Source organism: Gopherus evgoodei, chromosome 1 (genome assembly GCF_007399415.2).
Source record: "Gopherus evgoodei ecotype Sinaloan lineage chromosome 1, rGopEvg1_v1.p, whole genome shotgun sequence".
NCBI classification, from domain to species: Eukaryota; Metazoa; Chordata; order Testudines; family Testudinidae; genus Gopherus; species Gopherus evgoodei.
The window spans coordinates 168,478,742-168,492,565 of NC_044322.1; the positions used below are offsets into that span (position 1 = coordinate 168,478,742).

At 40.9% G+C, this 13,824-nt stretch overlaps 1 protein-coding gene across 1 annotated transcript in view; it reads left to right on the forward strand.

Annotated features, from left to right (window-relative positions):
- SCAF4 (SR-related CTD associated factor 4) overlaps nt 1–13,824 on the forward strand; it is a 74,526-nt gene that overhangs the window by 43,645 nt on the left and 17,057 nt on the right. Inside the window, 9 exon segments of the mRNA XM_030579248.1 lie at nt 996–1,081; nt 5,907–6,097; nt 9,526–9,596; nt 9,599–9,628; nt 10,766–10,825; nt 10,827–10,856; nt 10,858–10,881; nt 11,919–12,075; nt 13,585–13,739. Of these exon segments, the coding sequence (XP_030435108.1) occupies nt 996–1,081; nt 5,907–6,097; nt 9,526–9,596; nt 9,599–9,628; nt 10,766–10,825; nt 10,827–10,856; nt 10,858–10,881; nt 11,919–12,075; nt 13,585–13,739 (804 nt within the window).

Below are 13,824 nucleotides of genomic sequence, written 5' to 3' on the forward strand. Positions count from 1 at the left end.
GGAGAGCCGCGGACATCGATGCAGCGCCGTCCAGACTGGTGAGTACCTCGATTTTTAGAAATTCGACTTCAGCTACGTCTATTCTCGTAGCTGAAGTTGCGTATCTAAATCGATTTTAATTCCTAGTCTGGACGTGGCCTTAGGGTGTGTGCTGCTTTGTGAGGGGGCAGTTTTACTTTCTCCCTCTCAGCTGGCCTGTCTTTGCTGTCAGCAGTCTCTGAGGTGGAACAGTCCTCCTCCTGTTCCCTGCCTCTTCCTGTGTCAGGTTTCTCTTTTTTTTAAGTCACTCTTCCAGGCAGAAACAAGTCTTGCAGGTGTGCCTCATTTGTGCTGAACAGGCCTGGAAGAGTTCGTTAGTATCTTCCCACAAGAGTCAGGGTGTGTCCCTTCATGCACACCTTATTTTGCCAGTGATTTAAATATTTTGGTGTTCAATTAAAAGAAAATGTTTAAAACAAAGTGGAAAATTTGAACTGGCAGTTAAAGCAAATATCTTCTACTATTAGAGCATACTGTTGTGGAACACATTGTGAGACACAGACTAGGTGACTTTGTACGTTACTTATAACAACAGTAGGTTTTTAAAAAATCAATGTGGTGTTTTTAGCTTGACTGTCATTAGTTATTCATACCCTATTCTTACTGTAGAAACATTTATTATACCTAATAACATAACATGCTGAAATTAACTAATCGTGGAGAAAAATCAATAATTTAAAAATTGAAGTTTTGTATGAATTATTTTTAAAATGTTGACATAGTAATAGTATCTATTACAAATGTATTGTGCTTATTTTTTTTTTTTTTGCACTAGTGAATAAACAGTAAAATCTGTTTTGGACAAAATCATATCATGGTTTTTGATTCTGGATATCTAACTATGAATTGAATTTCATGTAACTTTATTCGGTAGGACTAATTGAGTCCGGTCAGAAACTGGAATAAAATTAATACTTGCAGCAATTACATGCATTTTAACTTGTGGGATATTTTAGGATATGGAGGTGGAACAGCCCTGTGTTCAGGAAGTTAAACGACATGTTTCTGATAACAGAAAATCAAGATCTAGATCAGCGTCAAGGTAAGTTAATGTAATTTTTTCTAGCACTGAAAATATATGTATGATTTATATATATATAAACTTTAGCATATCTCATCAAAAGGATTCAAAGTGCTTTACTAAGTATCTATGTGTTGAGGAAGGATCGCCCTATGGTTAGTGTGGTAGCCAGGGACTTGGTGATCCTGGGTTCAATTCCCTGCTCTTCCTGGGTGACTTTGAGCAAGTCACTAAGGGCTTGTCTAAACTGGGAAATTTACTGGATAATTTTACCACTATAGAGATGGCAGGATAAATCCCTATGTGGACAACGCTTATTTCCAGAATACGAGTATGCACAAAGGATGTATGATATAACTATGCTAGTAAATTTCCTGGTGTAGACAAGTCCTTAATATCTTTGGTCTCACGTCTCTCCATGGGTAAAAGGACCTTCTTACTGCATTGGTTGTATTGATAAATACATTTAAAGATTAAGGTGCTTGGATACTACAATAATTGGGGGCCAAATAAGTTGCTGGCAGTAGATACATAGGGATTACTCTTATATCTCTGAAATACAGCTACTACTTGAGTGGAACTGAAACAGTCATTCAGTGCCATCAATATTACATTTCTCTTCTTCTAGTAAAAGTGAAGAATAACTTCTCCCTTTGCAGTTACTGGGAGAAATCGTAAATGAGACGAGATGTGCATTATTTAATTTGTACCGAGGAGATGCTAGAGTTCAGCAACACTATTTTGTCAAAAAAATCCATAGGCACGTGAATGATTTGTGGGCTGTAGGTTTTGCCTATCAGAAAGACAGATAGCATATCTGAACAGAATCCTGGGATACTGTTAAAAAGCCACCTGTATTTATGTGGCAAATATGCCTACTAAATTACCAGGGCCACTCCTTTGCACCACTTTACTTGGGTTTTTTTGGAGGATTACCTTGAAATACCTGTCAGGTGTTGGTTTGCTTAGCTTTAAATAATAGTGTAAAGTAGTATTGTTCTTCCTCGAGTGCTTGTTCATGTTGATTCCAAGTAGGTGTGCGCACACCACGTGTACAGTCATTGGAAGGTTTTTCCCCTAGCGGTACCTGTTGGGTCGGTGCCCCTTGGAGTTGCACCTTCATGGCGCTGCATATAGGGCCCTGCTGACCTGCCACCACTTAGGTTCCTTCTTACCACCCATGACAGTCATTGGATCTGTGTGTCTCTTCTCTTGCACTCTCCTAGTTGTTTCTATTATTGCATTTATAAATAGACTAGAATTAGTGTTTTGGTAGTGGTTAGCTTAGTTAGTTTCGTTGGGGGGGGGTTCCCACCTCAATTTGGTCCCTCCCCCCCAAATTGGTTTCCCCCTTCCTAGGGATTGGGGCATACCTCAATCCCAGGAATTCAAGCCGTGCAGGGCCTGCCATAAACCTATGCCAAAGGGCGATCCCCATGAGTCCTGTTTGAGCTCCCCATCAGACAAATTAGTGTGGGACTTGCAAGGGATTTCATCATAGCACCAAAAAAGAGAGGGACTTCATACTTAAACATCTCCTCGTGGAGGGAGCCCTTTGTCCCCAGCTGGCTCTGGCAGTGGCAAGGACCCGTTGAAGGCTTCCCTGGATGCGGCAAACTTGGCAATGCGAATCATATTCTCCGCTATTTCCATGAAGAGGAATTCATGGCTGCAAGTGTCAGGCCTCCCTTCAGAGGCCCAACAAACAATACAGGACCCGCCCTTTGAAGACTTGGGGTTGTTTTCAGAGCAGGTTTCATGGGCAGCATTGAAATCCTTGGGGCTGTAGGCACCAGCCACACAGAAAGCGCTTTAAGCCTCCGACTCTCCTGTGTTGTTATCCTACGCAGCCTAGGCAGGACTACTCCAGGAATCAAGGCAGGAACAATAGATGTAGGCTTCCTCAGTCCCCATCCACCCAAAACCAAGGTTCAACGAGGCAGCCCTCTGGTTCCAAACATGCCTTTTGAGGGTGCACCCAGGTGATGCACCAGACCACATCCTGGATTCTTCTCCCTGTTTCTTGAACCATCTATCCCACTTCTATTGTGCTTGGACCCAGATAACTTCAGACTGATGATGCAGTGCACAGTAGAATTGAGATATTCTCTCCAATTCTGTTCCTCCCCTCCCTTCCATCCCCCTACCCCGTCCCTCTTCAGGGACTGCTCTCACAAGCAACTTCTTGTACAGGAGGTGCAAACACTCCTAAGTGCAGGAGCAGTAGAGGAGGCTCCTCGGGAGATAAGGGGAAAGGGCTTCTGCTCCTGATTGAAAGCCAAAGAGGGTCTCAGACCCATTCTCAACCAGCAAAACCTCAACAGATTCATGAAACTGAAGTTTCTCATGATATCTTTGCCATCGTCATTCCCTCCCTGGATCCTGGGGAACTTGTATGCTGCCCTCGACTTGAAGGACGCATACTTTCATATATCGATAGTCCTGTCCCACAGGAGGTTCCTCAGGTTCGTAGCGAACTGCACTCATCTTACAGTCCTCCCCTTTGGCCTGTCCGCGGCCCCTCGTGTGTTTACCAAGTGCATGTCAGTTGTCGCTGCTTTCCTGAGGAGACGGCAGGTGTTCCCATACTTCGACAACTGGCTTGTCAGGGACCACTCCAGGGCGCAGGTAGAGACGCATGTAAACCTGATATGGTCAACCTTTGACAGAGAGTCTGTTGCTGAACGTGCCAATGTCAACCCTATCCCTGACCCAGAGGAGAGAGTTTATAGGAGCAATCCTGGACTCCACTCACACTACCGGAGCCTCACTTCCAAGCCATTTGCTCCATCATAGAGGACTTCAGGCATTTTCACGCCGTGATGGCGCAGAGCTGCTTGAAGCTGCTAGGTCACATGTCCGCATGCACATATGTAGTTCAGCGTGCAAAATTGCGCCTCAGGCCTCTCTAGGCTTGTCTGGCATTAGTGTACCAACCAACCAGAGACAATCTGGACAAGATAGTTTCGCTCCCACCTCTGGTTATAGAGTCCCTCTTATAACTGGAGAGTCCCTCCATATGCTGGTTTAATCCTCAAGTGGCATGCACAGGGGTGCCCTTCTCCAAGCCCCAGCCCTCAATGTCCCTTGTCATGGTCACATCAGTGTTGGGGTGAGGAGCACATCTAGGGGCCCTCAGGACTCAAGGCTTCTGGTCCCAAGCAGAGCTCTTACTTCATATCAGTGTCAGGGAGCAGAGAGCGGTTCGTCTAGCCTGCCAAACTTTCCAATCCCATCTGGAAGGCGGGTGCATATCAGTCATGATGGACAATACAATAGCGATGTTTTATATAAACAGACAAGGTGGCGCATGCTCCTCTCCCCTATACCAGGAAGCCCTCAAGCTGTGGAACTTCTGCATAGCCCACTCAATACACCTAGAGGCATCTTACTTCCAGGATTCCAGAATGAGCTGGAGGACCATCTCAGCAGGTCCTTCCACAACCACAAATGGTCCATTCGCCTGGACATCGTGAACAGCATCTTCCAACAGTGGGGGTTCCCCAGGTAGATCTGTTCACAAGACTCAACAGAAAGTGTCAGCAGTTTTGCTCCTTCCTGAACCACAGCCCTGACTCTATCACGGATGCATTTCTCCTTCCTTTGAAGGACCACCTGTTCTATGCATTCCCACCCTTCTCGCTCATTCACCAGGTCCTGCTCAAGGTCAGAAGGGAAAGAGCATCTGTCATACTGATAGCTCCAGCCTGACCCTGTCAACATAGATATATCATGCTCCTGGAACTGTCAGTAGATGCTCTAGTCGCCTTGCCTTTGGTGCCAAACTAATCACCCAGGACCATGGATACTTCCAGCATTCCAACATCGTCTCTCTCCACCTCACGGCATGGAGGTCCTCCTCGGCAGCAGGAAACCATCCACTAGAGCTATATACGTGGTCAAGTGGAAGAGATTTTTTATTTCGGTGATGCAGAAGGTTACATCTGATGAAAGCATCAATACCCCTCATCTTGCATTTGAAGCAGCTAGGTCTGGCAGTTTCATCTTTAAAGGTTCACCTGACGGTGAGCTCTGCGTTCCATCCAGGGATTGACGGTTGATTGGTGCTCACTAGCCTGATGAACTGCTTCCTCAGGGACTAGACAGGTTATACCCTCAAGTTCACCATCCAATACCAGCATGGGACCTTAACCTGGTACTCTCCAGGTTAATGGGGGCCCCCCTTTGAGGCCTTAGCAACATGCTTGCTCTTCTACCTTTCATTGAAGGTGGCATTCCTGGTCACGATAACTTCAGCCAGGAAGGTATCTGAGCTCAAGGCCTTGACGTCCAGGGGGCTCTTGGACTGACCTGATAGATACCAGTAGGGGAAAACCTTCCGATGACTGTGCATGCAGTGCACACACCTACTTAGAATGGACATGAGCAACACATCTCAAAGAACAACAGTTACAAAAGTAGGTAACCATCTTTTTCACTGACATTTCTATTAATTTTTTAGTTGTCATCTTGTAAGAGAAGTTTTCCTCACTTATAGCTGCAGGTACTTTCTGCGATATAATAGATATTGGAGTTAGTGCCATAATACAAGAGTAAAATAAAAGTGATAGAGGATATCAGAAGTTGAAAGAGTAATAAATTACAACAAATTTGTAGTATAGATAAAGTATGTTTAGTTGCTTAAGTTTACAGTTGGTATAAATACTTATTTGGGATACACTATGTAGTGTTATGTATAAATGTCTAGTGTGTACGCACACTAATGCTTGATTTCAAAATTTTAAAAAATGCAATTGTTGAACTTTCGCTCCCAATGAGTCAAATAGATATTTCTACTGTGTGTTTAAACAAAGCATTGTATGTTAATATTTTTATTTAAAATTAGATCTCCAAAAAGGAGACGATCGAGGTCTGGATCTCGATCTCGAAGGTCGCGTCATCGTCGTTCTCGTTCTCGATCCCGGGATAGGCGCCGACACTCTCCTAGATCTCGGTCGCAGGAAAGGCGTGAACGAGAAAAAGAGAGAGAACGCAGATCAAAAGGTCTTCCTCAAATCAAATCAGAAACTGTTAGTGGTGAGTGCTCTCCTTTGATCATTTTACTTTGAATGGAAAGGAGGCTTTAGTGCAAAATGGTTCTTATTATAGCATCATTTCTCAGGTGCTCAAGATTTTCTCTTTAAACAGCTGCATTCTGTGAAAAGGTGAGGAAATTTCTTTTAGCAGTTTAAGTTCTGTGAGGCTGAAGAAATTGTTAAAATTCCAGACAAATGTTACATCTAAAACAGTTGAAATTTCAAACATAGAATTTGGTTTCTAAAACCCTTAACTAGGCACAATGCCTTCAATGGGTTTGAGAGATTTGTGGATGAATTATAAATGAGTGAAAAATCACTTCTGAGCAGTCTCAGAAGACTCAAGTATTTTGCAATCTAGTGATGGCTACCACACACGCCTTCATTGCAATGTGTGTGTCAATATGACAGATTGGTGGGGAAGAGAGGGGAGGGGATGAGGACTCGCTGCTTAACTCTTGCTGCCTTAGTTTGAATGAAATAACTCTTACAGAAACATGTCAAAATCAGATTGGATGTTTTTCTAAGAGAGGCTCTAGAAATTATTTAGGGAAATTCTATGGCCTGTCGTTATACAGGAGTTCAGACTGGATGATCATGATGGTTCTTGTCTCGGGTTGAAATCTTTGAGTAAAGCCTCAGACAATGCACTTTCAGTAGTGCTGGTGCCAGAGAGCTCTCAGTGCTGGAACGTCATCCGTGCTCGCTTGAGATTCTTAATGTGTCAGCACCCCGAGGGCTGACTTCTTACTGCCGATGGTGGTCTTAGATTTGACTTGGTTGCTATTCCCTTTTGACAATAGTGCTGTGCCACTGTCTCATCTGTTGGTGCAGTTAGACCTGGGCTGTCAGATGACCTTGGGTTCCCTCTGATCTCTACCATCAAATATAGGAGGAACTTTGAGGTGAGGAAAAAGAAAAACAGAGACCTGGATCTGAGGGGTGGAAATGTCCTCAAACTCCAGTTGCATCTCCTGATGTTGCAAATTCCTCAGATGAAGACTGGCTCTCCTAAAGATCAGGGGAACTCTCTTGTGCCAGGGTTGTTGCTTCTTCCTCTACAAGGGCCATCTAAAAGGCCAGACAAAGGGATGAGTCTCTTCCATGTCAGTCTCAGTGCTAAGGATTGCCTGGTTTAAGCTTGGTGCCATCTGAGTTGGGCTTTGAGGTATGCCTGGATGCATCCTGGGAAGAAACAATTCCAAGCCATAGTGGTGTTCGACTCTCCTCCTATTCCAAAGCTGTTTGAGTGAATTCATGCCATCTCCCTTTTGTGGATCGTATTATACTTTGATAGTGTAGCCATATTGGAATACCTCTATACCTTGAGATTCTCAGGCGTTGTAAAGAGGGAAGCCAAGTCTGCACCCAGTCTTGTTCTTTGGCTTCTCCAAAGAAATCTGCAGTTCTCACACTGTCTACCTTGACGAGTTGAGCAGCCTGGTTCCTTTTCTCTGCTGTTCAGCACTGTAGATCTGTCTGAATCAGAAGGACTTTGGCGTGGAGGATGTGGAGCTGATACTGAACCTTGTGTTGTCTACATTTCTAGATTAAAAAAGTATGGAGGCTTCTTCTACATTTTCCCTGGGGATATGAAGTAGTTCCTGGAATCAGTAGACAAAATAAGAGACCTTGAATTTAGTGTCAGTCCAGAAGAAGACCTGTCCTCTTTGATATCTGTGGGCAAAGGCTGAAGCAGGTTTACTTTGCCTGTTAATGAGGAACTTTTTGACTAGCCAGACACATTTGGGCAGCCACTTTCAAATGCTTTTATTATTAGAGGTGAAAAGACCTACCAAGTGCTTCAGGTGTTTAGATGCTGCTTTTCCAATCCCTCTCCCAATTCTTTGTCATGTCTGTTGCCACTGGGAGATGCAAGTTATCTAGGGTTAGCCATTCTATACCTACTTGCAGGGAGTGTAAAAGGATAGATTCCATGAGTCAAATTCTGCCATACTTACTTTTGAAGTGGTGGTTGTGGAAGCCTGTATTTTGAACTACCTCTGTTCCATTTTCAACCTAAAGAACCAAGTTAACTGTAATTAATTTAAATACACTTCTTGTCTACAGATCCCTGACACTATTCCTTCCTGGCTTAAAAAAAACAACCCCCCCCACCTCTCTAATCAATAAGTGTTTCCATCTGCTAACCAAAGAAGGGAACCATTTAAGTGTGCCCTTGTTGCCAAGAAGGCTAACAGCATTTTGGGCTGTATAAGTAGGCATTGCCCGCAGATCCAGGGACATGATCATTCCCCTCTATTCGACATTGGTGAGGCCTTATCTGGAGTATTGTGTCCAGTTTTGGGCCCCACACTACAAGAAGGATGTGGAAAAATTAGAAAGAGTCCAGCGGAGGGCAACAAAAATGATTAGGGGGCTGGAGCACATAACTTATGAGGAGAGGCTGAGAGAACTGGGATTGTTCAGTCTGCAGAAGAGAAGAATGAGGGGGGATTTGATAGCTGCTTTCAACCACCTGAAAGGGGGTTCCAAAGAGGATGGATCTAGACTGTTCTCAGTGGTAGCAGATGACGGAACAAGGAGTAATGGTCTCAAGTTGCAGTGGGGGAGGGTTAGGTTGGATATTAGGAAAAACTTTGTCAGTAGGAGGGTGGTGAAGCACTGGAATGGGTTACTGAGGGAGGTGTGGTAGAATCTCCTTCCTTAAAGGTTTTTAAAGTCAGGCTTGACAAAGTCCTGGCTGGGATGATTTAGTTGGGGATTGGTCCTGCTTTGAGCAGAGGGTTGGACTAGATGACCTCCTGAGGTCCCTTCCAACCCTGATATTCTATGATTCTAAGAGGAGGGATCTGTCATCCATTCGAATTGATTTATCCTGTCTGCTGGAAAGAAGGCCTTATCTTGTGCCTGCCAGGTACCACCTTGCTAGCAAGATCTTTCATTATGTATTGTCACCTGTCTAGAATCTGTCACCTTGGCCTGTAATTGAAGTATGAAACATTGGGAGTTAGTATTTGCTTTGTTAGGGTTCATTCATTATAATTTGTTGGGAAATCCACAGATCTGCACTGACACAGCAGTAAAAAAAAAATTCCCCCCCTTTCTATCACAAATTTTAAAATTTGTGACTCTTTAAAATTCCAAGTCAATTAAGCATTTATTTATAATTTTGAAATCTGTGCATACATTCTAACAATGGTTATGATGTAGTCACTGGCTAAACAGAACCCTAAATTCAGCTCCTGGCAGGTAAGAAAACGGAAATAACTTTCAAAAGTTTTTGTTTTAAAAGAGATTATTTTGTAATATTATAAATACTTTAATTATAAATATTTTTCTAACAGAAAAAAAAGCTTCAATTTATCTTTAATGGCCATTTTACACAAGCCTTTATATTGCAAAAGTAAAACTTAAAAAGTGCTAATTTGTAAAGTCCTAAGTATCGGAACTTTATTTTTCTTCTAGTATGTAGTACTACACTCTGGGTAGGACCAACTAGACAAAGAACAACTCAGCAGGATGTTGGGAAGTCTTTTAGAGGAGTTTTGGCCCGATTGAATCTATAAATGTGAGTATAAATGTTGAAATACAAGCCAAGGTCATGATATGCCTTTGTTATAAAGAGGCCTTTTATTTATAAACAACTCATTTATTTAAAACAACTTTTGTTTTAGTGTTCATTCCCAAGATCAAAACTTACCTTTTTCTCTATACCATCATCTTTTTTGAACTATTGCCACGGTTAGATTTGTGGAAAATATGAAGCGGTTTGCTACCAGACACTTGCTTTTAATAGCACGTTGTTCTTGGGGTTAACCCGAAGAGTACCCCAATTTCATGAGCACCATGCTTTGTCTTAGGAGACCCAAGTGAAAGATGGTGGATGAGGAGCTTAGCTGCAGGATGCTCGCTGCACAGCTGTTGTCCTCCATTCTCCTGCCCAAAGTTTGATTGTGTGGGGAGACCCCTTGATTGCAGAAACTTGTTTATGTAATATTCTGTTAGTACACTTTTCTTCCACTTCCTTTAAGCTTATGGCAGTCTCTCTTAATTTTTTGTTGTTTTGATATAGCTTATGGTCCTACTAGCAGTGAAACTTAATAAAAAACAAAAAACCAAAAATCCATAATTTGGCTGTAGCTTCTCTCTACTACCTCTGATTCCTCAAAACAAATTAGAGGTAGCTTTGTAAAAATAATTTTTAAAAAGTGATTCTTCTTAAAATGATTACAACCATTTGAAGAGAAAACTGAAAGCAGAGGTGTAGGTGGCAATTTGTAGTTTTTAGAAAAACAAACTGCTTATGTATTAGAGGAAAACCATTAAAAATGCCATGATCTTGGAGCTAATTTATGTATATGCTATTCTCAGCCATATTCAGGATGGAGTACTTTTCATGAGCATGTTCTCTCACATGGAATATCTACATTGTGGCATAAGCACTTTCCCCCTTGTTTATCAGGCTACACTCTCTCTAAACAGGAATTGTAGATGGATAAATATTAATGTCATCTTGATATTAGTTTAAAAGGTTATCCGCTAATAAGTATTAGATCTCTTTATGCCCTCTAACTCATCCAGAGATCTTCCTGACATGCAATACTGTAGTTACAGCCTACTTCTGTTTAATAATACATTGGTTACCTTTTGTTTTACCACATGTAGCAGCTTAAATGCATGTTATTCCTGTACATGTGTGTAACAGATGATACCGCCTAGAGGATGTGCCTATATTGTAATGGTTCACAGACAGGATGCTTACCGTTGCCCTACAAAAACTGAGCCGAGGCAACTTCAAAAGTCAATCAGAAATCTATAAAGGTACTACTTTGAAAAAATGTTATAATAGATTCAACAGTTTTAAAACTTACCATGATCTTAAATTATATTTTATATATAGCATGATGTTCAGTAACTTATGTGAATGCCCTACTTAGTTTGATATTGGTGAGCATTTGGTATATGGGAAATTGATGACATTTGACATGACATTAGATGGAATTTAATATTTTATATATTTATATATTATATTTATATATTTTATATATTTTAAAATTTAATATTTTATATATAGCATGATGTTCAGTAACTTATGTGAATGCCCTACTTAGTTTGATATTGGTGAGCATTTGGTATATGGAAATTGATGACCTCCTCCAGGTCACTAACAAGGGTTTCTCTTAAGCTGACAAAAGGGTGCCTGTCTTAAATTCCGTTTGTCTTGTAAAAGCAGCAAAGAATCCTGTGGCACCTTATAGACTAACAGACGTTTTGGAGCATGCATCTGAAGAAGTGGGTATTCACCCACGAAAGCTCATGCTCCAAACGTCTGTTAGTCTATAAGGTGCCACAGGATTCTTTGCTGCTTTACAGATCCAGACTAACACGGCTACCCCTCTGATGTTTGTCTTGTAATCATTTTGGGGAAACCCTCAAGAAAATAGAGTACTAAATAAAGTAAGCTGATTCAGAAGTGGCATTCTTTCTTCTGAATCAGTATTAAATCAGATTGTCCCAATATTCTTTAGTAGAGAGTTCAATGCTGTCGTCTTGATGAAACCAAAATGAAGTGCTGACCATTTGGGATAATTTAAAATAAATCAAAATCTTGTAGCATCTTTTACAAATATGGGAAGAATTAGCACAACAATCTGGTTAAATTTCAGTATTTATAATTGCCTAAATTTCTCCTGCAGCTCCGGTTGGACACAGTATTCTTTCTGTTGCTTCCTGACCTATGTTGTTGATGCTGGAATGCTGTTTAATTTTAAGTGCATATTTTCTGAGTATTTAACAAAAAAGTTAAAATGCAGCTGGGCTCTGACTTTTTTTTTTCTTTTTCTATTTTCCTTCTTAAGATTGCGTGGGCTTTAAATAAAGGAATTAAACCAGACTATAAGCAGTATTGGGATGTAGAATTAGGTGTTACCTATGTACCGTGGGACAAAGTGAAGCCTGAAGACCTTGAAAGTTTTTGTGAAGGAGGAATGTTGGACAATGAAACTCTTAGCCCAGGTAAAATACACAGATTTTTTAAAATCATCTTCAAATGAATTATTTTGGGTTGAATTTAACTAGAGCTGCGAATAGTTTGTTTCAATAGAAATCGTTATTATTTACAAACATGTTAATATTGATTGTATAGAAATATTATATTTGTCTTGACCTAAACTATGCGCACAGACTTCTGTATGTGTAGACATGTACTGAAAATTCAAGTTTTGTTAAGTTTATAATAAGAAAACGGCGATAGATATCGTGGTAAACCACTTAGTAGGAATGACCAAATTATGGCTTAACACACATGCTAACGATAGCTTTTATTACTAACTGTTTGGTTTAAAAAGGTCATAAAACAACCATGTGACCAAAATTTATTTAAAGTTGGAAGTTATTGTGTCTGTTTTGTGAATTGGTGATATGGAGCACTAGACTATTGTTGATTTTAACAGTTTAGCCATTGATGTGAGAGAGAAAACTTCAGTGGCCAATCAGTGTTATTTCAACATTCTTCATTGTTCTATCCAGTTTTTAGTTAGCTCTGGGTCATTTTCTTCCAGATAAATGCTTTAATAAGCAAAAAAGCAAAGAATACATTAAAATGAGCGATATGTGAAAGCTTATTCAGCAATAATCTGGGGTAGACTTCACATTGGCTTTGTTTAAATGTTTGTACTTCCAGCAACCTAAGTGATTTCAGGCATTTGTATCATCTCATGCACTATTTCAGTCTCATCTCAGTGCAGCATTTCTGTTGATAGTAAATCAACACTTGTGTTCCATCATCAAGAACGGCATTCTAAATGCTCTTGTCTTTTTCTTGCTGTTTTATTCTTTTTTGTGTTTAATATCTGGACTGTTTCTCCATGTAGTTTTTTTGCCTCATCCATCTTGCTTTTTCTCTGCAGGTTTTCTCAGAAAGCATTGATTGGCAATAGGGACCTCCCCTAAATATGTCCTCATTCCTTTATAAAATGAGCATTAGCTATAGCTACAAACTCCTCTAGTGGTACTTGACTAGTGGTTTCTCATGTTGTTTTTTCACAGGAGTGTGTTGTACCACACAGCACCAATACATATTAGTGCTCCCAACATGGTGATTATCGGAGGGAAAAGCTGTTTTGCCTTGCCCTGGAATAACTAATTATGCGTACTGACCGCAGAGCTTGTTCCAGGCACATCTCGCTGTTTTCATTATTGTCCTCTAAGTGCTTCAGAATCCTTCGCAGAAATGCAACAGCAGTTCTGAATGCAAAGATCTGAGTCACATCAGCTGTTAAATGACTATTGGAAGACTTTTTTTTTTAACTTGCCTTGCTTTAGTGACTGCTTGTTGTACAGTCTGTATTTACAGAGATTTTTCAGTTTGTATTTTCAGAAACACCTTTACATATAATTTGTTATAGGGACAGTTAGCTGATTATTTGCAACATAATCGTCACATTGGCTTTACTTAGCAGCAGTCGATAGTGACTAAATATTCATACTTTTTCAACTGAACTGGCTTCTATTTATTTCCTGTAGAGTGGAAAGGAATTTCTAAGAAATCTGAAAATGAAGTAGCTCAAAATGGAGGTGCAGAAACTACACATAATGAACCAGTGTCACCTATCCCTAAAGCATTGCCTGTTCCAATTCCTGTTCCCATACCAGCGCCTATAACAGTACCTCCTCCACAGGTGAGATTGTTTACTTGTTTCTGTCCATTTGCTGCTGGATAGCTGCAACTAGAAACATATTTAAATCATAGTTCAACTTGTCAGT